Raw genomic sequence first — 24,919 nt, 5'->3', positions numbered from 1 at the left:
AAGTGTTTTCTCCAGTTTGAACGAAGCTCGTGAATACAAGCAAGATTGCCGGGTGATTGGCCGCTCGAAGGGCTATGCGTGTATTTGAGAGCTTCTTTCACGCTCGTAAAAACACTTTTATGTAGCACGTATTGAGCAGCAGAAAGCTGTATCGGAAGTTCATCATGTTGTGTTACAATTTTTTCCTTGACACTTTTAATCTAATTATAATATTTGAGAAGATGATTAATGAAATAATACTAATTATTGTTTTACAAATACTCTGTTGTATAATATGCGTACTTCACATTAATTGGATCTAATTGGAACGCGGCCCAGAACACTAAGTGTTGTAATATTATAACGTAATATCTTACGTTTTGTAACATAAGTGCCAATGTTGACATAAATTTTATCTCATGCGTCATGTCGCTGGACTCCTCGAGTCCTTTCCTCAACATTGTCACCGTTAGTATACACATATAGCTCCATTGATTCCGTTCTTTGTCACTGCCTGGCGCCCTTTCGCGAGGTGTTTCTTTAGTGCATAGGCTATTCTGCAGCATGAACGACAAAGACGAATAGAATCAAACGCATTTATTGCACTGTGACTCATCGAGATTTACTCTTTTCATTTTTTTCTCCCTTCCACTTCTCAGCTGAAGACTATGAGCGTCAACATCTTTTATCCTCTCTGGATCATGGACACCGACAAGCTGGGACGAATCTATGCTTCGGTACGAGCGGGCCACAGTGACTGTTTTCACTCTCTCGGCTCCTGTTTACGCAACGTAGTTTCATTAGTCAGTCGATATGCTTTTGCCTGGTGTTTTATTGCCATAGCAATTATATGGATACTCCAACCGTTGTCGTCGTCGGCGTCGGAGTGGTGTTCCATAAAAAGTTCAAGTGCGATAACGGCGTGACCCGGCGCCCTATGGTGTAGCTGCGAATGAAAGCTTCTAAGGGTGAGCCGAGAATAATGGTAGAAATGGTGGAAGGCGGGGAGGGTGCGTGCCGTCTTCTCACACGCGCAAGGAGGGGGAGTGAAAGGACAGGTTAGTGCACATGTCCTCATCGACTCCAGCGGCAGCGGCTGAATACGGCAGCGCGCGTACTATCCTGGAGGCAATCTGCGCTCTCTTCGAAGGTTAGCAGACCTGAGATAGCTCTTGAGTTCGTGTGTGTTGTGTCCTCGCGCACCTAGCTTGCATTAAAGCGAGAGGTGGCACGAAGAGGAATTCGCTCGTCGCTGCTGCCACTCTTCATCCCACCAGCGTTCTGACAGCGAGTGTCCGCGGTCATCCAGAGACATCTGCTCACGTTTGCCCGTGCGCGTTACAACGTGATTGTTAATTTAATTCGTAAGCGAATCTTCACCGCAGTTTATATAGTCGATAAAGCGACTAACATTACTTCGCATAGCTGTTTACTAATTTGGTATCCGAATCAATGTTTCGCCTGTCGGGCGAAACTTAGACGTTTCTTTTTTACCTGAATCCTGCGGCGCTAAGAGTTTTCCACAAAATAGGCAAGCAAAAGAAGCTGAGCAAATATTTGTGGAAATGTTTAAGGGCACGTTCGGAGGAATTAACGTTAAAGGCTACGGCGAGGCATTAAACCGTCATCAACAGTGTCACTCTTACCACAGTGACAGCCACCTTAAAATGCACACAAACACTAATCAAGGAGAAAATTATAACTGGAGCGCAATAAGTGTTTACATTTCTCGAGTCTACGCTGTTTTTCCTTTAAAAATCAAGAGTTTGTATTTCCAGTATATTATACATTTAGAAAAACACGACGTGTTGGTAGGTCCAATTGTTTCATCCACTGTTATTATTCGACACGCCAAAGCCTTAACTACTCTTTACGGTGTCACGATGAGAACGGCATTTTGTGGCCCAGCATGAAGTCACGGGTTGCTTTCATTGCCTTGGCGACCGCGTTCTATGAGGGCGTAGTGCAACAACAATCGCCTATTCGATTACCATTGGATCGATCATGTGCACGGAACATAACGACCACGCTCAGGCCACGGTCCTCGATCAGACCGCACTTGAGAAATTACAGGTTTGATCCAGCAGCTTGCGCTCAAGAATCGGGTTTGTTGTACAGGTCACCTTCTTCCTTTTTCTTCCTCCAATATGCCTTTAATCATCATGCTCACTAACCATTTATTCAGTCAGTCAACCTCGCCAGAGCCACACGCAATGCCTTAACTATAACATACACAACAGATTTGATCGGTAATGTTTCCTCCGGAGTAAAAGAAAAGAAAAGCACGTCGCCATAGGCTATCCCTACTGCTTTGCAGACCATGGTGAACCGCAAGGAAATAGCCGAGAGCTACTACCTCCTCCGCCGGGCAACCATGCACCGGTATTGGTCCAAGTTCTCCAAGGAACAAGCAGAACCAGAGTAAGCGATTAAATCGCTTCACACGATGATGACTTCTTTCTTAAAATTATCCTATTGGAATGGCCAGAATTCACCAAAAGGTTACGAAAACTGCGAGTAATAGCGTTGTTTGATTCAACTAGGTTGTCAGAAAATATCAGTAACGTATTTATCTTTACATATATCTCCTTTCTCCATCCGTGAAAGGTGGCAGGGCTCCGCCTTCGACCTGGAGTGCAGATACGACTGCGAAGCCAACGCCTTGTGTACGTAACAAGATAAATGCACACGTGAATGCTCTGTTTTATTCTGCGTCCCTTCCGCGATTCACGCTATTCACGATTCACGTCCCTTCCGCGTGTACGTTATACGTGCCTCTTATCATGTTCCACTCGTCCTAATAGTACCTTTTGCGTGCCTTGGAGACGAAAGGCGTCGCCTAATCTTTCTAAAGATTTTACTTAGGCGCATTAAGGTATAAGTGACCCTGAACCACAGCTCGGGCTTGCTGCAAAAACACAGTTCGCGGATAGCTACGCTGATGTGAACCTCTCAGGCAAATTTTACATTCGTGTGCGGCGCGTGGATCACGCAAGCAGAGCGCGAAGTCATCTTTCTGTAAAACGGTCTCTTTTGAAAAACAATCCTGCTCCTCACTCTATGCTGGACTCCATTCTGGATTTTGTAATATAGCAGATTCCCATACGCGGCTGCTATTGGCCAATAGCTGACATCAATCAAGAACAGTGTTTGGATCAATGAGCTTCTTCCTGCTGTTACTCTGTATATTTATTGACGCAGTTAAATAAACAGGCTGAAGTAAGCGAAAATGTGCTTTCGAATTTCGATAATAATTACGTACTTCCGGAAGAGTCCGACAGTCATCTGCTCACGCTGGCCGTCCGCGTAGGGATTAAACTTTGGCCACCCTGCTTATCGCTGTAGTAGCCGTCGGGTCTCGCTAATTTCGACGAGTTTTGCACACTCAACTATAGCCTCGAACCACACTAAGCTTCAGGTCTGAGCGCACGCACACTCGCCAGCGCGCGCTCACTCCTGCTCATTCCTGGTTAGACGCCTTGGCAGAATTCGCTTCGCAATTTGCTATTGATAGCATTTCGAAATGCGCAAGATGGATGTGGCTGCTATCCGGTGGTCAAGCTGATGCAAGACAAAGCGCCGGTCCGCACCATGTAGGAATGCCAGACAGGAGCATATGGTCGCGGAGCAAACGCTGTAGTTACATGTAGCTGCGGTCTGCTACGCAGCGTATTTACCGCGGCCACCGCGGGGTGCCGCGACGAGTCCACTGGCTGAGCGCACTGCGGCTCGCCGAGGACAACCGCGTTTGGCACGTTTGGCTCGTCGTACGCGCTAAAATCGGAAACAGTGGCGTCTACGTGAACATCCAAAATTAAAGTTGAACTGCGCGCCACGGTGATGTTCAGTAGGCGGATTGTTGGGGGCACATACCATGCACTCCCTCATAGCCTTCGTAGTGCAAATTATTGAAGAAAGAGCGGAAGCACCACGAATGGTCTGTTTCATTGCCAATACCTCCGCTTCTGCCGAATGCATTGAAGAACGTTTTGCCGTAAAGTATTGCCGAAATAGTCTGATTTAACTTAATATGTATTTCTCGACTTCGGTATAAAATGTGGTTCAGGGCCGCTTTCAGCGTTCTTCTCTTGTGGGTGGCAAAAAAAAAAATAAAAGATGGGTTTTAAATGTTACTGCCTACTCACAAGTATCAGGGAACGTGCTTGACACATATGACGCATGCAATAACGGCAATTCTTGGCATTCAGGTGAGTCTTCTGTTATGCTACGCGATGTTGAGGTTGATAATAAATCTTATACTTTCAGATATACCGATGGGATTGTTCAGTGAGCCTATTCTGCATTCGGACGTGTCTTCGTAAGTTCTCGTTGCCAGTTTTTTTTTTTTTTTTTTGCTTACTACCCCTATGTACGCTTTGCCAGCCCCGAGTTCCAGAAGTTCGTAAGCGGAAGAGGAAGGGCTAACACTTAGTGATATTTCGTGGCCCATTCGTTCAGCGATCATATATCGTGTGTTGCTGACTGCCGAAACTGTATTAGGGTAATAAATCTTGAATGTGTGAAAACGTAAGGAGCCAAGCGAGCGCTTGTAACCAAGCCTGCAATTGTCTTCAGGCCCGTTGGATGCCGGTGCGACGTCACACGTGAAGTGCAGTTATAGTTTAGGCGACAGGCGCCAGGGGCGCCAGGAGCGAGAAAATGCGACTTTCGGAAGGTGATGTGTGCGTATTATCAAACTGCTTTAGGGTGGGTCCCATCATAATTTATAAGACAGGTTAAGCACTCTTCTCCTCGCTAAAATAAGTGAAATAAGTTACTTTTATCGCTGCGGATTTTGATGTAAAATTACTAACAGTAACCTTTCTAGTTTCCTCGGCATCAGAAATTGGATGCCACTGGGCGCTACACTTTGATTTCAGCCAAAAGGCCGAAGAGACGTCATATTGCGCTCGTTTTCCGCTAGTCATTTTGCAGAACGTACGTCAAGAAGCTGGTGAGCGCTGCCCTCACGTTCATTGCATACACACACACACACAAACGCACACGCACACACACACACACACACACACACACGCACACACACACACACACACACACATGCACACGCACACACACAAAAAACAATTTGTCAATTTCTACTTCCGTGATCATTCTGCAAAAAAAGGATTAGCATGCATATGAAGTTACTTAGGAGACACGTTTGTTCAAAGCGGCCCCATAAAAAAACAAAATTTTATCACAGTCGTATTCCCTACATGTCGGTTCTGTGTTTGTTTGCTTACAAACGTGCGGTGCTTTTTATACACAGTAAAAACAACTTTTCTCTTGGAGTCAAGTTAGGCAGCTTTCGCCGCTGGAACTCACTAGCTGACACACAAACATGCGACCGAAGCGCCGTTTGTGGCTTATCGGCGCGCTGTCAGTGACTCGTGCGGCTTATATGGCTTCGAAAGGCTGGCGTTGGTTGCATTCTATAAAAACGCGCATTCGACAAATAGGTCATTGTACGAATGAACCAGTGACATGGGTGGCTGTCGAAGTCAGTAATATATGTGAGAAGCAAAAGCACTAGGCACATGCACTTAAATATGAATTTTCCATCTAAATTTCTTCAGTATATTCAGCATATCCCGGCCAGGTGCAAGGATTGCCCATGCCATGCTCGGCGCTATCGACAAACGAGGTAAGGAATCATGGTGTGAAACTTCGTAATACAATTCTACAATTTGTTTTTCTAGCATCTGGTAACATTCGTCATCATGACGAGATCTGAATTTAGGGTGAAATGACAGGCATTTCTTCGTACCGATCTACGTGGGTGGTCAAAACTGCTTGTCGAACTGAAACGCTGAAAACCGCAAACAAGTGTCTGACGAGGCGACCGTAAGAGCAAAAACCACCGAACTGCCGCCCTCGTTAAAGGACACAGCACAGGTTTTCGCTGTCATGAAATCCAAGCGCAGAATGATAACAGAAACGCTTGTAACCAGTGCTTAGGAGCATTATGGATTGAAGGCAATATCTGCTTGCATCATTAACTTGTATGCATTGTGAAAGAGCAGCTGCCCCGTGCAAATCTAGTTTGAGACCTCGTAATGTACCGCTTTAAATGTATGCTTGCTTTAACGCCACAGCGCTCAGGACCTCATGTCGCAGAAAATCGGTGTTGGTGTCTGACATCAGCGGCGTTGTCTGCCAGAAAAAAAAGCATCCCGAACCGTAACCGCGCAGGCCCTCTGCGTGGCGCATATATGCGTTACTGAACTAATTGAATTTCTCAATGTAAGATGCGTCAGAAAATTATAAAGTCCGACTTACACACAACCTACAGACATGATAGCGTGGGATTGTAATTTGAATATGCGAGAAAACATCATTCTATTACGCGGAAACTCAAACACAAACCCACTTTTCCTTGCTTTGGGGGGTATGAGCTATAGCTCAGCGCTTCACTGCCGCTATCGCGTTCCACTCTTAAACGCGAAGCTTAAGCGTCCTCAAAGTTTTTCTCATGGGCTACAAAAATAAACTTCAAGTAAACTTAAACTAAAAAAAAAGATATCGATTCCTTCATTTGGAATTAGTCATCAGTGCTCTAGTTACTTCTTTTATTTTTCAAGTCTTAAAAAGATTCGGAGTAACATAAGCTCGAGCTCGCGCAAAAAGAGTCATTGATGTCCATCTGGACGTATGCAGAATATTGTGTCCCTGTTTTGCCTTTTTCGTGAAACTTCACTGCGGGACGTCTACGTATGTTACCGTATCCTTATCACTACTTCGCGGGCGACCTCCCATTTGGTGTCAATCTTCGTCACGGCATGCTGCATGTATTATTAGCCGGAGCGAGCCGGAGGAACGGAAGCGTCATGGGCCGAGTGCGCATCAATACAGCTTGCTTTGACCCGTATCGTTATGTAAAGTGTGGGTAACAAATTGTACCACGAGCAAAATACGAGGACTTAGGCTTTATCAGTGTGTATACGTATGAGGGGTTCGTCCCGCAGCAATTGGGACGTGCTGTAACTTTGCTCACGGTGCCAAGCGCTTACACCATGACTCTAAATAAGGAAATCCACGCAGGCTTCTTGTACACCGTGTCGAGCACGTATAGAAAGTGGTGGACGGAGGAGACGCACTACCGGTACGCCCAGGTACTCTCCTGCTTCATGGAACAGTACAAGGGCATCGTCGACCGCAAGCTCCATCTCAGGGTGAGAGCACGAGTACCCGAACATGGGTTGATACATGTAGAGGCTCGTGGAGTGGTTTGAGCATGTTTCGGTAACCGGTCTCTCTCCCTTCACGTCTACCCTTTTTTTCAGCTTACTTCGTCCGGAACCTCCGAAATGAACGTCGCCGACAATGCAGCACCGGAAGTACTTTTCGAGGTGAGAGCGTAAGCACTCAACGTCAAAGAAGCAGCTATTTGTGATGGCACAAATGCGAAGAGAACGTGAGCGCAACCAGCTGGCGCAGTTTTCACACGAAAGACACAGAAGTTATGTTTGGCTATGTTGATTCGCGGGCGCACAGGTGTGCACAGAGACATTTTCTTGAGAAAAAACATTTTCGGCCTTTCTCTTGTTTGTACGACAAAAGTCGTGCAAGGAAAAATCATATCCACAACTCTATATAGTCCAACACTTACTCACAAGGTGCCGTGACCAGTGCTCTTAATTTCGTCTGCGCCTACGGTACCTCAATGTGACAGCGATAACATTTATTTTCACCAGTAACAGTAACCAGTAGCACTGCCTTGCTTTCGGTAGTGACCGCTTTTCAGCGGAATATCACTGTTATCCACTTATAGCTTGTTGCAAGAGGTGCCTACTGTATCTGAAATTTCTTGAATGCTGTCGCTGTTCATGCTTCCACCCCCAAAGTCTATGTAATATGGTGACGCGCGGGACACGCATAATATTAGGTTTTGCGTCAATGTAAAAAATCAAGCTTCACCTTTACGAATAGAACGAGATAGCATTCAAAGGTCCCTGACTACTTCTCACGTTTCCCGGCAACTGCAGCTTATGCAACCGTAATCTTTAGCGGGCAATGCTTGCGGCGAACGCTATACACGAAGGCGAGCTTTCTGATTCTTATTCTTGCTTTCCCTCGCACGGCCGGCGCCGCTGCTGCCGAGGATGCGCGGAGGCGAGTGCGATCTGATGGTACTGTAGGGAAAGAGGGAACGAGCATCGTGCGTCGATCTGTGATTGGTAGAAAGCTTTCGCTAACGGTCAGTGCACGCTCAACGCGGGATTTCCGGCATAACGGGGCCCTTAAAACTATTACTTTAATACGTTATCGTAGTGGATGGTACGTTACGCCCTCTGTGCTTGCGCCGCATCTCCGCGGAACCGGGATAGACAACAATGTTTTAGCATGCCACGATCACGTATCGTGCAGCGTAGAATAAAATATTTGAGGCAGTGAAAAATTCGGATTTGAAATTCTAATCCACATCGCCAATGCATCACGAACGCTAATTATGTAAGCACAGAACTCCTAGGTGAAGAATAGACACTCCCATATAGCTAAAAGGGAAGCGAAACGCTACTATTAGCGCTCTTCTGACCACTGGTGTTCGGTGTGAACGGTGGACTTGTGCGCAGCTATGATGCGCAGCATTCGCGAAAGCAACGGCAGGTTTAGCCTCCTTCCGGAGTTACTTCCTGTTTCAGTTTCCTTGTGCACTGAAGAAGTTCTGTTGCAAACCGCCTACCTGAATATTGTTTTTGGAAGGGGGTGCAGCGCAAGACGTTCATCGTAATGGAACCTTTCGGCACGCTAAACTTTTCTTTGATAAGCATTTGGGATTCGATTTGTATTGCCATAACTGTGCTCAACCAGCTGAGCAAGTATCCCTTGTGGGGCAAACAGGTTGCAGTAATATGGAATAGTGCAATCTTGCTTTTCTCTCAATACAAACGTGTCATAAAGAAATGTATTCACTAGACAATATCGTGCAAATGCCGTAAATGTCGTACAAGTTCTGTTTTAAAAATGTATGTTCTTTGTGTAAATACAGGAAGAATGTGCAGCTATGTCGCATTTGATATCGGTGTTTATGGATTTATTCAGAAAACACAGAAAAAACTCTAGTTGTGTTTCATGCAAAATCCGGAGAACATATTCCTTTCCGAAAATACACACACTGCCGTATATCATCAATGATGGCTGACAAGTGCCGGAAATTCTACGACCATCTGGCAGTAGCCACAAAAAAGTTGTCGCAGTTTCACCTGAAAGGTGAAGTATCAATTGCGATAGCAAATTTGAAGACAGCTATACGGAGTAATGATAGCAGCTTTATCAGCTGTATAAACTTGGACATGCAGCAGCACCGGCAACACGCAGAACTATTGTCGACGCCTTCGGCGTTTTGCCCGCGTTCGCTCAAAATGCGTGCGGCGTTGGTGACTGTTGCCGGAGCCTCTGATATAAATAGGCACTTGGTGCCGCAGCTAACGTCGCCTCCCTTCCCTCCCCCTCCCCCCCTGCCCCTCCCCCTCGGCCTCTCGCGCGTCGGAAGAAGGCGCGTTTGCTCTGCATATATGGTGATTGTAAAGGAGGAAAGTGACGCCTACTTCTACAGCCCTTAAGGGAGCACGGCGCAGAACGCGCGTTTGTTCTCCGCCGTAGGTTCACTCCCCGTGAAAGCGCGCGTCCGTCGCGCCCTTTCACTCGCACATACAGCGTTCGGCGGCGCTGAGCCGTGCTCCCTCAAGGGCTGCAGAAGATAGCGCCAACCTTTCCCTTTCCCTCAAGAACCACTTACCGGCGACGATTTCATCTCCATTGACGTCATACGGAACCTCACGGCGACGGCGACGGCAGAAATCTGCTTTTGAGTGTCCATATAATTGCTATCGCAATAATAAATTACTGAACTGCATACGGGGCAGCACAAGGGCCGACGAAAACCAGACAACAAACAAGGCGCTCGCACTGCGCTCAAGTCATGTTTGTCGCTTCACTTGTATCCTTTTTTTTTCTCTCTCTCTCTCTTCTGCTCTTGTGCTGCTTCCAGCCATGAATTCATTGCTTAAATCTGAAACGAAATCATTCGCGATCTGGAATCGGAGTCATTCGTGCTCTGTGACTGGCCACAGACATTTACTTTATTCTGACCACACTGCGTTTGTTCTGCTCGGTTATCGCTGTTGGTAAACAATGCAGACATAATTTCCTCTGCATAGTTTGATCCCTTGGCAGTGTTATTTTTGCGCCGCAACCGAAAACTGTGAAGACTGGCATGGTAGCAACGCGAGAAGAAGCTTTAGCTCAACAATACAGCAGCGCGAGAAGCTGGGTATGCAGCAGGGACCCAGCAACGCCGGATACGCTCGCGTAGTGGGCCGGAAGTGACGCACGTTAAAGCTATGTATCACTTAGCGAGCGTCTGCGCATGTTCTATCTAACATCAGTGCTTTTTGCATGTGGACCGCTGTCGTGTGATTGCTTGTGGTGGCCGAGTTGAGCAGAACGTTCACGAATAAAAACAGACATGTTTCCCGTTACCTATGAACATTCTTTTATTATTATTATTATGTACATTTTATGTATTACGTACATGTATAAAATTTCTTGTGCATACTCAGTACAATTTACATTATATGCACCTGTGACACAGCTAATCAAGGAATTGAAGCCGTACCCGATGGCCTGCGCGAGGTCAAACTAAAAGCCTCAGCCAACGTCTTGCGTTACCTCTAAATGTTCTTGGCATTAAGTCGCTCGAGCAGCGGCCACTACTTTTTGCTGCATGCGTTCTTGCAAAGCGCTGAAAGCAGCAGCCAATGTCGCCATCCCTATTTCTGATTCAACAGACGATATAACATACGGGCTTGATGCAGTACAAGAGCACAGCCAAAACTAGCTCGGCTGTGGACTCAGTTGGTTTCTGGTCGCAACCGCTCCTTTCTGTGGTTTCATATTGGCAACGCTATCCAGCGATTATTTCGGGTAATTTTTGTTCCATAATGGATTAAGCTTTATGCAACAGAAATTTATGAGGCCAGATGTAGACATTAGCGTATTTTTTTTGCAAAGATCTCTTCAACATGGGCGTGAAACGCAATTTCGGACTGCAGAGCCATCAGTCGTCATCATCAGCACTAATGGAGCTCTAGTGTTCGGTGATTGTTAGAAGTATGCTTGTGCATTGAACTTCGTATAGAGATTCATCTGTAAAAACGTAAAAGTTCCTCAATCAACAAAAGTAGCGCTACCGTTTCAACTTTCGTACCGTTTCAACCTCGCCGAATCTCCGCCATTGTCCCCATAGAATTAATCCAAACAACTTTAGAGTAAAAGCCTCCAAAACAATGCACAATATGCGCAAAGAAACACCACACCAGAGGAGGCGTGCCTGGAAGTGGGGAGTTGCCACGAGAGTTTACCAGGGGAATTTTTATTGCGATAGCAATTGTGTTGACACTAAAAGCGCATTTCTGGCGTCGGCGCCGCCGTGAGTTTCCGTATTATGTCCGATGACGATAAAATCGTCGTTGCGCGCCGTACGCTGCGTGTACGAGTGAAAGCGTACGAGGGTGAGCCGGCAATCGCGGCTCAATGTAGCACCGGCGAGGGAGGAAGGCAGGCCGGAAGCCCGCGGTCTTCTTACGCGTGCGAGGCACGGAGGTGAGGTGACGGAGAGGGACAGGAAGAAGGGGGTGCATTCTGCTCCATCGGCGGCAGCTCACAGTGCGGCCGCGCGGGCGCCCTATCATCAAAGCGAAAGCGCTGTGCACGCCCGTGCGGGCCTCATCTTCAAAGCGATCTGCGATGGGGACAAAGTGCATGCGCCGAGTGCCGGTAGCCTCGCATGCGTTGTCCTTTCGACGTTTAGTCCGCGTTGAAGCGAGACGAGCGACAGCGCGAAGGTAAATTTGCCCGCTGCTGCTGGCGCCCTTTCTCACTCCGGCGTTTTCACAACCAGTTTTCGCGGTCATCGAGCGAGATGTGTTCATGTTTACCTGTGCGGGTGACACCGTGCTTGTCTATTTAGTGAGCAAGTGAATGTTTATAACTTTATACGGTCCATTAAACTACTATCCTTGCTTCGTATAGCTCTCTATTAATTTGCTATCGCAATAGATGCTTCACCTTTCGGGCGAAACTGCGACTTTTTTTTTTTACTAGCGCCAAGCATTTCACACAGCACTCGAGCGCAACCAAATTACAGAAAACGGGTGCACGCACTCCCTATTAAGCGCGCATTCGCGCAATTTTTCGGCTAGATTCCAACGGAAGACGCACTTTTGATTTCACTTAGTAGAAAAATACATTAAAGACGTAATTTTTTTAGAAAAATGAAACAAATTGCGGTCATATTTCAAGCACCCGACGAGAGTTACCACCCCACAGGTGCAACAATACCGGAGGTCGTCTGGTACGTTGCAACAGTGTTGGCGGCGCCACCGTTGAGGCGGAGGTGCTTGAGCGAAAAAAAAAAAAAAAGCCGCAGTTTCACCCGAAAAGCGAAGCGTCGACTATAATAGCAAATTAGTACACAGCTATACAAAGTAAGGATAGTAGTTTTATCGGCCGTATAAACAAGGAACTATTCGCTTACTAACTAAATTAACGAACATGGTGTCAGCGCGCACAGGCAAACATGAACACATCACACTCGATGACCACGTACACTAGCTGTCAAAACGCTGGCGGTGGAGTCAGGAAGCGCGACAGCAGCAGCGAGCGAAGATACCTTCGTGCTGTCTATCGCTTCAACGCAAACTGAGCGACGAGAACACCGCACGCACAAAGGTATGAGCCGCCTGCAGATCACTTTCAAGATAAGGAGCGCGCGACCGCGTGCGGCCGTGCAAGGTACGCAGTTGGTGCCCGAGTAAACGCCACCCCCCTTCGCTCCCGCGCTGTCTTCCCGCTTCCCTCCCTGCGCGCAAGAGATTGAGCCGCGTAGGTTGGTTCCCCATGCGCGCGGTCGCGAAATACGCAGTTTCTGTCGGAGAACAACGCCACCTTCCACACCCCCTCACCCGGTCCCATCTCCCAACGACCTTTCGCGCAACCGAAAACGGCGCGTTTAGTTTCAGCTTCCAGCTCTTGCGGGCGCCAGATTGAGCCGCGATCATAGGCTCCCCTCGCGCGCTTTCGCTCGCACATAAAGCATACGGCACGCGGCGACGGTGTTATCGCCCTAGGAATTTTTACGTCGACGGCGACGGCAGAACTGCGCTTGGAGTGTCCATATAATCGCTATCGCAATAAAACAATCGTGTATAGAGGGGGAGAGCGGTGGAGGTGGCGCTAGCGTTAGACATTGAGGGGATTATAAAAACTCGCAAGCTCCGTGTCCTTATCGCCTGCCAGCCGGCCAGCATATAGCAACTGCGTGACGGCCAGCGCAAAGTGACTGCGCGTGCGCAGATGAGCATCACGTGGGCAGTGATAGCTGAGAAGCCCTCGAACAATGAAAGAGATGGAGAAAGTAATTTCACAGGAGCACTGGTTCTACGAAAAAAAAGCGAGGAAAGGCAGCTCGAAGGTAACTTCGAGCTGCCTTTCCTCGATAACATAACTTATAACTCATCAAGCAAGCTTTAATATGAATGAATTCTTTATTAAGAAAAGGGAGGACCGAAGGTCGCTGGTGGGGGAGGAGGGGCATACGAGGAGAGGTAGACACCCACTAAATCGCGCGAGCCAGGCCGCTAGCAACGCCGAAGTGGGCTAATTTTACCAGGTGATCGGGGTTTTCGAGAATGTCGTTCTGTAAAGCTTCAATGTGGCAATGCTGAAAGATATTGCTGTCGTCTCGATACATATTTAACATGGGACAGTGTAAAATGAGATGCTGCAAGTTGGCTTCGCATACGGAGTGGCAGAAGGTGCATATTGGGGGGGCAGAGGCGTCAATGCCCTTTTTTTGGTCAGCCACTGTCTGCCATTTGTGAATTCTGTCAGGGGTAGTAGCTGTGTTGGCAAGTATTTTATTTATAAATATTTCCTGGGATCTGCTGAGGGCGAGGTCCTTAAACATGTGAGGAGGAGTGAGATGTTTGAGTCTCTCCCTGTTAGCGTACTTGAGGAAGCGATGTATTCGTGCCATTTCGAAATGAGAGTTCGGCTGCAAATTCGCATAGGGGTGGTCACCAAGGTCGGGAGACCCATGTAGGAGAGGTTGGAGACGAAAAGGCAAAACTCCAGATTGTGAGGTGGCAAGACCATGGCCACCTCGTTACCTCCCCCCTGGGCCCCCACGTGTCCCGGCGTCCAGGCAACCCTAACATCAATGCCATTCTTCTGCTTGTGCTGTAGAATATGGCGGATGCGTATAGCAGTGATATCTTCCACACTGGGGTCCTCAATGTCCTTTAATGCTTCGAAGGAGTCGGTGTAGATGGTGGATGGCGCGGCATTGTCTTGTAAGGCGGTCCAGATGGCCAAAAGTTCTGCCTGTGCAGGTGTCGCGTAGTTTAGTGTACAAATATAGCGCCTGGCCTCACCGGTCGAAGGTTTGTACCAGGCCAGAGCCATGCGGTCGCCATCGAGTGCGGCGTCAGTAAATATTGCGTTAGCGTCGCACTGATTGTGTCTGTGAGAGAGGCGCTGTCTGGCCGTAGTTGCCCCTGTTGCGAGTGGCGTAGACATCTTGGAGGGGTGAAGCGTAGGAAAAGCAAGGGTGGTTTCTTCGGCTGCAGTGTTCCGCGGTTCTACGCGGACGCGTCGGGTGTCCCACAGCAGTGTGTCTTGGCCCTGTGTCGTGAGATGCAGTCGATTATTGAGTGATGTCTGAGCATGTTTGATGATGTCGTCGATGGATGGCAGGGGCGTTAAGTCTTGCAGTTTGCGTATATTCGTGAACTTCGGGAGACCTGTAATTGTCCGAAGGATTTGTCGGTAGAGTACTTGAATGTTTTTTTCGGCTGTTTTTGATGGTGTTACGACTGTGCTTCCATAGGTGATTTTGCCAAGTGCGATGGATCTGATGAGGGTGGTGCAGGCTGCCTGCCGTGCCCCGCCGAACTTGTTGGAGACGCGCTTTATAGTGTGCAAGAGCCTGGGCCATTGCTTTTTGAGCTCAGTCGTCCAAAATTGTCCCGTAATGCAACTGTGGATGGGAATCCCAAGAATTTTAACGTGGCCGTGGGTGGCCCTGAGTTCATGCTGACCCAATGTCAATACTATTGCCTGTTGTGGCAGGAGCACGCTTCGTCTGCCATTGACACATAGAAGTTGCGTTTTCTCAGGTGCTATAGTGAGTGCCAGTTTAGGAAGGGTGTCTTCGAGTGCAATAAGGGCAGCTTGAAGTTCGGTGGTCATGTGCTCAATGTTCCCGCCATAGTCTTGTGCTTCTGTCCAAATGGTTATGTCATCCGCATATATGGTATAGCGGGCGCTAGTGCTTGTCTCTAGTTCGCGGGCCACAGTAAGCATGGCCACATTAAAAAGCAGTGGTCCCAAAATCGAACCCTGAGGGACTCCTCGATCAAGATAGTAAGTGGCTGGAACGGCATTGCTGTTGCTGCGAAGTCGAATGGGTCTGGCTTCAAGAAATCTTGCGATCCAGTCTATTGTTCGTTGGCTGGGATATATTCTTGCTAGATTTGAGAGAATTTGATCTTGCTTGACATTGTCAAATGCTTTCCGCATGTCGAAAGCTAGGATGTAGTCCGGTGGCCCACTCCTTGAATTTCTATTTAGGACCCTCCGAAGCAGCCAGAGGGTACTGTGGGTTCCCATGTTGGGTCTAAATCCGGCTTGGGACGGATGTAAGCCTGGTTTGCGATATTCGATGTAGTGGGTTATCCTGGTATGTATCATCCGCTCAGTGAGCTTACATATGGTTGGTGTAAGCGATATTGGGCGGAGATTGGCGATTTTTGTAGAGTCTTTCCCCGGTTTTCGTATCGGATTGATTATTGACAGGCGCATGTGATGTGGAACAATTCCTTCGGACCACTGCTTGTTTATGACTTCTAGGAGAGCCATTTCCGTTTCTTCTTACAAGTTTCGCAACATTTTCCAGGTAATACCATCATGACCTGGTGCAGAATCGCTTCTACCCTGTTTAATGGCGGCATGAAGTTCTCCCAGCGTAAACGGAGTATCTAGGTCAGGGTTCGTAGAGTCTAGCTTTGGCGTTTCGAGGGGCGTGGGCGGCGTAGTGCTTGCGTGAGGGAAGAATGTTTTTATGATTTCCTCTTCGTGCTTGTCGGTGCCGTGTCGAAGTGTAAGGGTTTCTAGTGGAGATTGTCCTCTGCCTTTGCCAAGCATTTTGCGAAGGATCCCCCAGAGCTGTTTCATGCCGTTGATCTTGCCTAGTCGCTCGCAGGTAGAGACTCATTGCGCTCGACTGAGGTCTTCGCCATGCTGCCTGATAAGCTCGAAGATGCCTCTGATGCGACGGAGAGTCTGATACCTTCTACCATTGGTCTTGTACTTCTGTGTGAGCTTGTTAGCTTTCTTCCAGAGAGCAATCATCCTGGAGTCTATTACTCCCTCGTCTTCTTCCCCAAGTGTTTCTTCGGTGGCAGAACTGAGGTTGTCGCGCATAAGCTGAGCGAATTCTTCAATGGATTCGAATTTATCTCCGACACCCTCTCGGAAGTGGGACCAGTTGATAGTGCGAATAGGTTCGCGTTGTTTGCGAATCTTCTTATTGATGGTGAAAATAATGGGGTAGTGATCACTGCCCCATGTGGTAGGATGAGTTTCCCAGCGTTTTACTACTTTCGGGGTGGCAATGTTTAAATCGGGCGTGGTATCGGCTTGCTTCGCATGAAGCCCTGCTCGGGTATGTACCCCTATGGTGTTGCAAATATGAAGCGGTAATGACTCTAATTCATCAGCCAGGATGCGTCCTCTTGAATCGGCGGTGGCATATCCCCAGATACCATGCTTGGCATTGAAGTCGCCTCCTATGATGATCTGAGTGCCGTTGGCCTCGTGCAACAGCTTCGGAATCCATGCGTATTCGTTCGGCGATGTGGTGCCACTACGTGGTCGGTAGTAGACCGAGGCCACCACCAACGAGTGCTGTTTGCCTTTGCCGGGTAAAGCAAGCTTGACTGCCACGATCTCCCTGTAATGATTGCTAGCCTGCGTTGTATCCATGAGTATTGCAGTACATGACTTGTGAACTAATACTGCTGCCTGCCCTTTCTGCAACGGCACAAGGTCTGTGCCCCTTCCGGAAACGTGAGTGATTGTTGTGTGCGTGAAGGTCTGATAATTATGTATTGAAACTGGGCCCCTAGTTTCCTGAAGCAGAATGATGAGGGGTTTGTATTGATCAACTTGATACCTTAACGCTTGGACATTCTGAGAGATGCTCCTGCAGTTCCACTGGATACATATATTGTTGGGAGTTTTCATGATTAATCCCTGTTGCGGTTGCGGGATCGCCGCCAATTCCTGTTGTATTCGTCTAAAGTAGCCTTATGCTGGGCAAGCTCCCGCTCGTTGACCTCTTTGTGCTGCATGATAACCTGTTCGTGTTGTTCGATGGCTCGCTCAATTGCCTCCATACGGGAGTTCAATTTCTCGAGAAGTTGCATGATGGTGTCCATTGCCCGGTCCACTGTAACGGGAGATTTCCTTTCGAGAGAAGCCGGGGAGTTCTGAGACGCACACTGCGTTTCGGTGTTTGGCAGTGACGTAGCTTTAGATTGCAAGGTGTGCTCTGGTGGAATTAGAGACGGTTTCTTAGGCGGTGCTGGAGCAAGTGGCTTTGTAGCTTTTCCGAGTTGTGGTGGGTTGATTGCTGCTTGTGCGTGTTGTCCTTGGGAGGCTTGTATCCAAGATGTGATCTGCTTTTGCATAGCATCTAATTTCTGCTGTATTAAGTTTTCCATTTGTTGTTGGAACTTGCTCCAGGCGCCTGCTGAGACTGCTTGGACTTGCTCGAAGCGTTCGGTCTTATCCTCTCCCTTACCATTACTTTTCACTCTGTTCGAAGTCATTACCTGCGACCATGTCTTGAGAGGAGTGCCTGTAATATTAACTAGCGGTAGTTCCTGCTCTCCACGTTCTGTTTCAGTAGCAGGAGATTTCTTGGGAGGTGGTGAGCTTGCGGCTTTACACGCTCTAGTGGGGCAGTTGGGGGCCAAAGAAATATGCCCCGCTGCCTGGCAGGCAACGCAGAATGGTGTCTCTTCACATTGGCTATCTTCCTTATGCGTTCGACCGCAGTGACGACATACTGCCGGCGAGGGGCAGAACTTGGCCATGTGGCCCAGCCCGTGACACCGGAAGCATGCCAGGGCCCGTACACTGGGACAATTTCGTAGTCCAAGGAGAGCCTTCTAGGAGGATGTGGCGTATCAAACGTGACCAGAAGCATCTGTGTCTTTCCCATGATTCGAAATCCCAGAATGTTAGCGGATTCGCAGCGAATGTGATTGGCGATGTATTCCTCGGTGTGCTCCGGTCGAATTTTCACGACCCCCTTGCTAGTGACTTCAGCAGGTTGGGTTGCATCCACTATTTCAACAGGAATCCTATGCGCCTCACCTGAAGTTCCCGGCGTTAGTGTGAGCTCGCGCTGTGCCAGCAAATTGTTCAAGTGCTGTTGATCCCAAATGGAAAGTCTAACTGCATTGGCCTTAGGTATGTACCTAAATGCCGAGTGTTCGGATGCAACGCTAGTAGGAGCAGTTTGTCCAATGAGGCGTGTAATGGTTGACTTTGGGACCTCTTCTATAGACATTTGATTAAGCGGCCTGACGAGCACGAAAAAGTGAGGCCTACTCACCCGCTCCGATCGAAGTTCGCCCTTGAGTCTTCGCGTCGTGTATCTGCGGTAGTTGACCGGGCTCCAGTCCGATGTGTCATCATCTTCATGCTCCATGTTGTCCTCCAGGCTCGTCGTCATGAGCGGCGTCGCCGTCAGGGACGCCGAGCCGGCCGCATCCACCTTCTCGTCTACCTCAGATACCGGGCGCGTTCCCGGCCGCGTTGAGTTGGCGTTCCGATGTTCCAGGGTGATTTCATTCGTATGAGAGGTCATGGTTGAATCCGTGAGAGGTTCTAATTGCTGAATTGACCCTGCGATGGGTAGAGGGGCGTTCATCGAGTCCATGATGCAGTTGGCCTACCCGCGACGGCCACCTGGCACGGCCGCACTCGAGCTAAGCCTAGACGCGGCTATAGGCGTAAACCAGTCGATTCGGAGCACAAGTCGTCCATTGAAGAACACGGCCAAAAAATGATCAAAAAGGGACACTGTCCACTCACTCCGGAGGGGTTCACGGTCCTGTGCACCAAGATTCGTAAGTACACTGTGAGAATATTCACCGAAATGCTGAAAAAACGCAGAGCCCATACGAAGCACCAACGAGTTAGATACGCGCTAGAAACGAGGCCCAAGCTTTAATAAATCAGGTAAGGTAGTCTATCTTCCATAGATACTCCCTTAACAAAGTAAGGAAGGTTTCAGAAATTGTGCCTTGTTTTTCCTGTTCACGAAGGATGATTGCTGGTGCTATTCAGTTCAAATCTAAACAAAGCATTCTAAAATATCAGACCTTATTTGACATAATCTGACTCTGCGCAATGTTCCTTTTTTTCTTCATCACAGGCTTTCCGTCAGACAGTCGACGACATGGACATTGACAACCGGCGCTTCTCCATGTCTGGACTTGGAAAATTCACTCTGGATCAGCTCTTCTTTATTTCCTATGCCATGGTACTTCAATTCACATTTGACGCTAAACTTACTTTAATCATTTCGAAGGATTTTAAAGACAAATTAGGAATTTATGTGAATGCAAAAGGGGTTCGTACTATCTACATTGCTTTTGCCAGAAACATCTACATCTGCAGAAACATTGCTTTGCGCATAAAATGTGTTTCGGCCACCAAGCCACAGTATTGAAAACTGCTCAATCACACAAACAAATAGGCTCAAATATAACGGCCGCTGCACATCGTTGCTCACCTTTTCATAGCCAATGCACAGTCAACTTAGGTTAAAGTTCCGTTTTCTTGAAAACTGTATTGTTGCCAAAAATAAAAGCTGCGGTAAAGAAAAACAGTAACTAGCTCAATAATGACGTAAGGTGCTAGGTTTATGTTGCGGCGAAAGCGCCTCGACGCTCGGGAGTGAAATCAGCACCTTCTGTAAACTCTTCTTTATTTTGGCCTTCGAACCACTTAAGAGTTCACGCATTTTTGTTGTAACATTTTTAGGCGCAAATCGCCAGTGTCCGCGTGAGCCGTTAGCATGAACGCTTAAGTGTGTGGAATTGAAAGGCAGAACTGAAATGTGGACAACTTTTCCCCTCGTAGCAATAGTTCGGTTACTTCATGCACCTTGAAAATATTTTGGAATCGCAAATTCGCTCAATGCAAACGCTTTGCTTAATTTCGCCTAAGGGGTCTACCAATCGAATGCCGTCAATATACTCTGTGTAATTAAGGGACATCTATAGACGTCGAACAATGTATATACTTCGTACCGGGTGTTTTACTTTAATGTTCAAGGATTTTCAAGGATTCGCTACACCTGTGATATTTAGCATAACTATACTTATTGAGCTGGAATACTCGGTGAGGTATACGTTACTAGACATCACTACGCATAATTGACTGATTAAACAATTCACTAATTAACTTCTCAGCTAATTACTTTAGCGCACATATTGCAATACACGAATTGAAGCTACTAATTTTACTAGGCACTCGGAACGAATTTTGAATCTAGCGCCTGTTTCAAGATAAGCGCAGTCAAAATTGCCGTAAATGCACATTGTTGTTCCAGTGACTTTTTGTTAAGGGCCCTTTTTATGCAGAGAAGCTCGAAAGTTGCTGGAACACCCATGCATTTCCTTGCGAACTGGGAGCGCATATCTCGAAACTGGTGTCCTCACTGGAATTCGTTCCAATGGGATGTAATTTTGAAGTTCACCGGCTACAATTCGTAAATTGCAATATGTGGCGCAACGTAATTAGTTTAAAGGGACCCTGAACCACCCCTCGGGCTTGGTGAAATAGCATAGCCCGTAGGTAGCATACGCTACTGTGAACATCTCAGCCAAGTTTGGCTGTCGTACGTTGTGCGTGGAGCTCGCAAGCGGAGCACGAAATTACCTTTCTCCCAAACGCTTTCTTTTCAAACAGAATCCTGCTTCTCACTTTTTTCTGGCCTCGCGATTTCGTAATAAGGCGGATTCCTATACGCGGCTGCTATTGGTAGCTGCGCTCGGCTATGCAGCGTAGATACCGCGGCCGCCGCGGGGTGCCGCCACATGTCCACTGGCTAAGCGCACTGCGGCTCGCTGAGGACAACTGCGTGCGGCTTGCGTTTAGCGAGGCGTAGGGCACAAAAGACGGAAGTCGTGCTGTCTACATTAACGTCCACAATAAAATTCGGACTGCGCGCCGCGGTGACATTTAGAAGGCGGAGCGTTGTGGGCACGCCCCGCTTCGCCGTAGCCTTCGTAGTGTAAAGCATTGAAGAAGGAACGGGACCACAGCGGAGGCCGTGTTCGATTGCCAATAACTCCGCTTCTGTGAACGCATTGAAGTACTTTTTGCTGCAAAGTATTTCCCAAAAAACCTAATGTCACTTCAAATGCCTTTCTCCACTTAAATAAAAATGGTTCAGGGCCCCTTTGAAAGTTCATTAGAAACATTTGTTAATTATTAAAATATTCACTTGTATTGTTCGTGCAAATATTGTCTGCCTCCGAGAGTAATGTCACTCAAGAAGTACAATTGTGCTATATATAACGGGTGTATAAAAAATATGTTAGCGATAAGATACAACACCCCGTATATATCAAGGCCACTGCAAATTATTCCCTGCAGATGAGATTTAGATGAATTGGCCTATCGTTGGTTGATGTAATATCAAAACTTTGCACCTTAATAAAGGTGCACCTTTGCACCCTTGTTACAAGCATGAAACATTCGAGAACTACCTAGAAGTATTGGCGTGTGGGCATTGAAGGCAACTGAGTTTCAAAAAATGGACAGAAGATTTATCGGCGTGCGGAACGACGCAGTGAAAAATTCATTTACTATCCTCTACATTTATGGTCCTGCTCCGCAACTATAATATGGGACGATTTCATAAATGCGCATATCATTGCGTTAATAAGGATTTTATTTCAGTGAAACCAAGACTAGCATATAAATCTGTACATATATGAAAAGGTAGAATAAATTGGCACTTGTGAAATGTGGTGGCACATGCTGAATTTATGGGCCAAAATGCTAAATCATCTTGCTGGCTGCATTCACATCAGTAGTCCTTCATGGTGACCTGGTTTAGACGACGACACTAGAATAAAGTGTTACCAGTAGCACACGTTGTCATGAAATGCATTCGAGCAAGCACTGCAAGTTCGGGTGCTCCTATGTTTTCTACATTGACCGTTTGGACGCAGGGATTCTGTGAAGAGCAGAAGGAGGACTTCCTTAGGAAGCAAATACTCCATGGTACGACAAGTCCGGCGAAGTACAGGTGAGAGCACTTGTCTTTGTCTCTTTAGGATGAGGAAGACTTGATTACCATGTCGCTTTGTGCGAAATAATATCTATTCAGTTATTTGCATCTGATTATGCGTTCAGTTCTCTTTGAGTACCCGTGGTGCCTAGTGTAGCTCTTGAGAACCATGCCAGACTTCTAGTACAAAGTGTTAAGTTGATAAGTAGAATAGCATAGATGAGTACCACATAAATGTTACGGTTTATTAACAAATTTTAAAGAAATAACCGCAAACAAAATCTAAGCTTCCGATTGAACAACGCTTTTAATCATTTCTGGAAATTGAAGTGTGAGTCACGTCATGATTCAACAATAAACAAAACGGGATCTTAATCTTACTGCAGAAAGTAAGCACCTGGGACTTCAGAATCTTTACTAGAATGCTCCTTGATGTTTTAGGCAGTCGATGAAATGAGGAAAAGAGGTGATGCAAAAAAATTTGTAGAAGGGCAGGCTGGGCGACAGCGTATACAGATTCTACAAGCCTATATACAGGGTGTCCCAACTATCATGCACCAAGATTTAAAAATAGCTGGACAGAACCAAGGCAATGTTTTTGCCGTCGCTTAGAGGTACTGAGATTATTTTTTTGCCTTCCGCCTGATTACATAATTATCCTTGTTGAATTATTCAACTTCTCAAATATTATAATTATAGGAAAAGTGTCAATAAGAAAACTGCAGAGCAGCATCAGAAACTCCCCATAAAGCTTCATAAAAGTTTTTTTTTCCAGGCGTGAAAGAAACCCGCGAATACACGCAACGTGCCTCGAGCTGCCTGTCGCACGGCTATTCTGCGTGTATTCGCGGGCTTCTTTCAGGCTCGGAAAAGCACTTTTATGTAGCACGTACTGAGCAACAGAAAGCTGTATAAGGAGTTTCTCATGTTGCTCTGCAATTTTCTCATTGACACTTTTCATCTAAATATGATATTTGATAAGCTAATTAATTGATTAAGACTAATTATGTAATTAGGCAGAATGCAAGAAATAATCTTAGTATCTCCAAGCGAGGGCAAACAACATTACCTTGGTTATCTACAGCTACGTGGCATTTGCATATCTTTAATGTTTGGCTAAATTTACCAGGGACACCCTGTACATGAAGACATAGAGTAGCGCGGCAACCAGCGTTTCAGTTTCTCATGCATAACATTTTGCTGGCTTCTGGATATTCCATCTGTTCGCCCTTCGCTTCCAGGTAACCTCCGAAGTAGCTTAGTGGCTCTGGCGTTGCGCGAGCACGAGGTCGCGGGTTCGACTCCCGGCAGCAGCGGCTGAATTTTGTTGGGGGCGAAATTCGAAATCATTTATGTACATAGATTTAGCTACGTAGGCGTTAAAGACCCACAAGTGGACAAAATAATCCCGTGTCTCCCCCTACGGTGTACCTCATTGTAATATGTCTTGGATTTGGCACGTAAAACTTCTGAATTAAATTGCACTATCTTTTTGTTTCCTTTGGATCGCTATTAGGCTACTAAACACGCACTTGTGAATTTTCAGAAGCACGGTTCAAAATTTGGCCCGTCGGTTTATGTGAACGGGTATCGGTGCGATACCTTGAGCCGAGGACGAAACAAAAGGGTTTGGTTGTTAGTCAGCGGGCGTGGTTCCTTATTCTATCTTTGTACTAATAAGACGAGTAAGTTAAACAGTTCAAAAGCGCACAGGGATCCGTTGGCGTAGTGCACCCACTGTGGGTAAAAAATATCAATTGTGTTACGAGGCACATTGAAAGTACCAAACTGCGGAAATCCTTAACACATTCACGTTCAAACGTTTGTCGCAACTGTGTCGCAGGGTGAATCTCCCGTTCAGCAACATGCCGTCGTTTGCCAAAGCTTTTGGCTGCTCCGAGGATAGCCCCATGAACAGGACACTGCGATGCACCTTCTGGTGACGCCACCTGCCACCTCGCCAACCAGCTCCAGTTGACTCTGCTTCGTTTACGCGAGTTGCTGCCCCGGCTGTGTTTGCTTGACTGCGCTTTTCGGACGGATGATTCAAATAAACATTTTCTAGCGGAACTTGAGGTTCATGTGGAAGATGTAAACTCGGTTTTCTGAAGAAACATATTAAGTTGTGATTTATCCGTAAATGCGAGAGAAATGTGCAAGCATTACGTGGCATCTCTGTGAGGTCCCGAATCCCGGATTTAAACTGTGTTGACGCCATTGTAAAGTGTTGTCCAGCACCTCACTCGACCTCCGTCCTGCTTCTTCGAAGAGCGAAGTACTACTGACGGTGGTCCGGATCACACCACCGCCTGTTTCGCTATACAGGGTGATCAAAGTTAAGTTGACAGGTTTTTTTTAATTAGGCGCTGAGATGTACGTGATGACCACATCTACAGTAGGGTTATGTGGTGAGGGGACACAAAGTGAGATGATCATTATCGCTATTAGCAGTGCCATTAACAAAAACTGAATAATTACCTTTTGACTGGCTGCAGTAAGCAGGCACGTTTGTATTGTGAAGTTAGAAGCAGTCGTGTCTCTACAGAGTTCCACTTGGCA

The 24,919-nt window shown here is 47.0% G+C and overlaps 1 protein-coding gene and 1 long non-coding RNA gene across 2 annotated transcripts; both read left to right on the top strand.

Moving 5' to 3' along the window:
- Nucleotides 1–2,302: 2,302 nt before the first annotated feature.
- Nucleotides 2,303–4,295, top strand: LOC125944506 (uncharacterized). Its single transcript, XR_007466244.1, has 3 exons — nucleotides 2,303–2,400; nucleotides 2,587–2,645; nucleotides 4,246–4,295. It is a non-coding gene; the product is annotated as an uncharacterized LOC125944506 (long non-coding RNA).
- A 1,266-nt stretch (nucleotides 4,296–5,561) lies between these two features.
- On the top strand, nucleotides 5,562–24,567 carry LOC119445575 (neprilysin-1-like). Its single transcript, XM_037709846.2, has 6 exons — nucleotides 5,562–5,623; nucleotides 7,021–7,151; nucleotides 7,263–7,328; nucleotides 19,490–19,597; nucleotides 22,302–22,378; nucleotides 24,204–24,567. The coding sequence occupies exons 1-6, from the start codon at nucleotides 5,599–5,601 to the stop codon at nucleotides 24,301–24,303; spliced, it is 507 nt and encodes a 168-aa protein (XP_037565774.2). The 5' UTR covers nucleotides 5,562–5,598; the 3' UTR covers nucleotides 24,304–24,567.
- Nucleotides 24,568–24,919: the final 352 nt, after the last annotated feature.

The sequence above is a fragment of the Dermacentor silvarum genome, chromosome 3, assembly GCF_013339745.2.
Source record: "Dermacentor silvarum isolate Dsil-2018 chromosome 3, BIME_Dsil_1.4, whole genome shotgun sequence".
NCBI classification, from domain to species: Eukaryota; Metazoa; Arthropoda; class Arachnida; order Ixodida; family Ixodidae; genus Dermacentor; species Dermacentor silvarum.
Note: the sequence above shows the minus strand (reverse complement) of the source record. Positions and strands in the feature narration are given on the sequence as shown.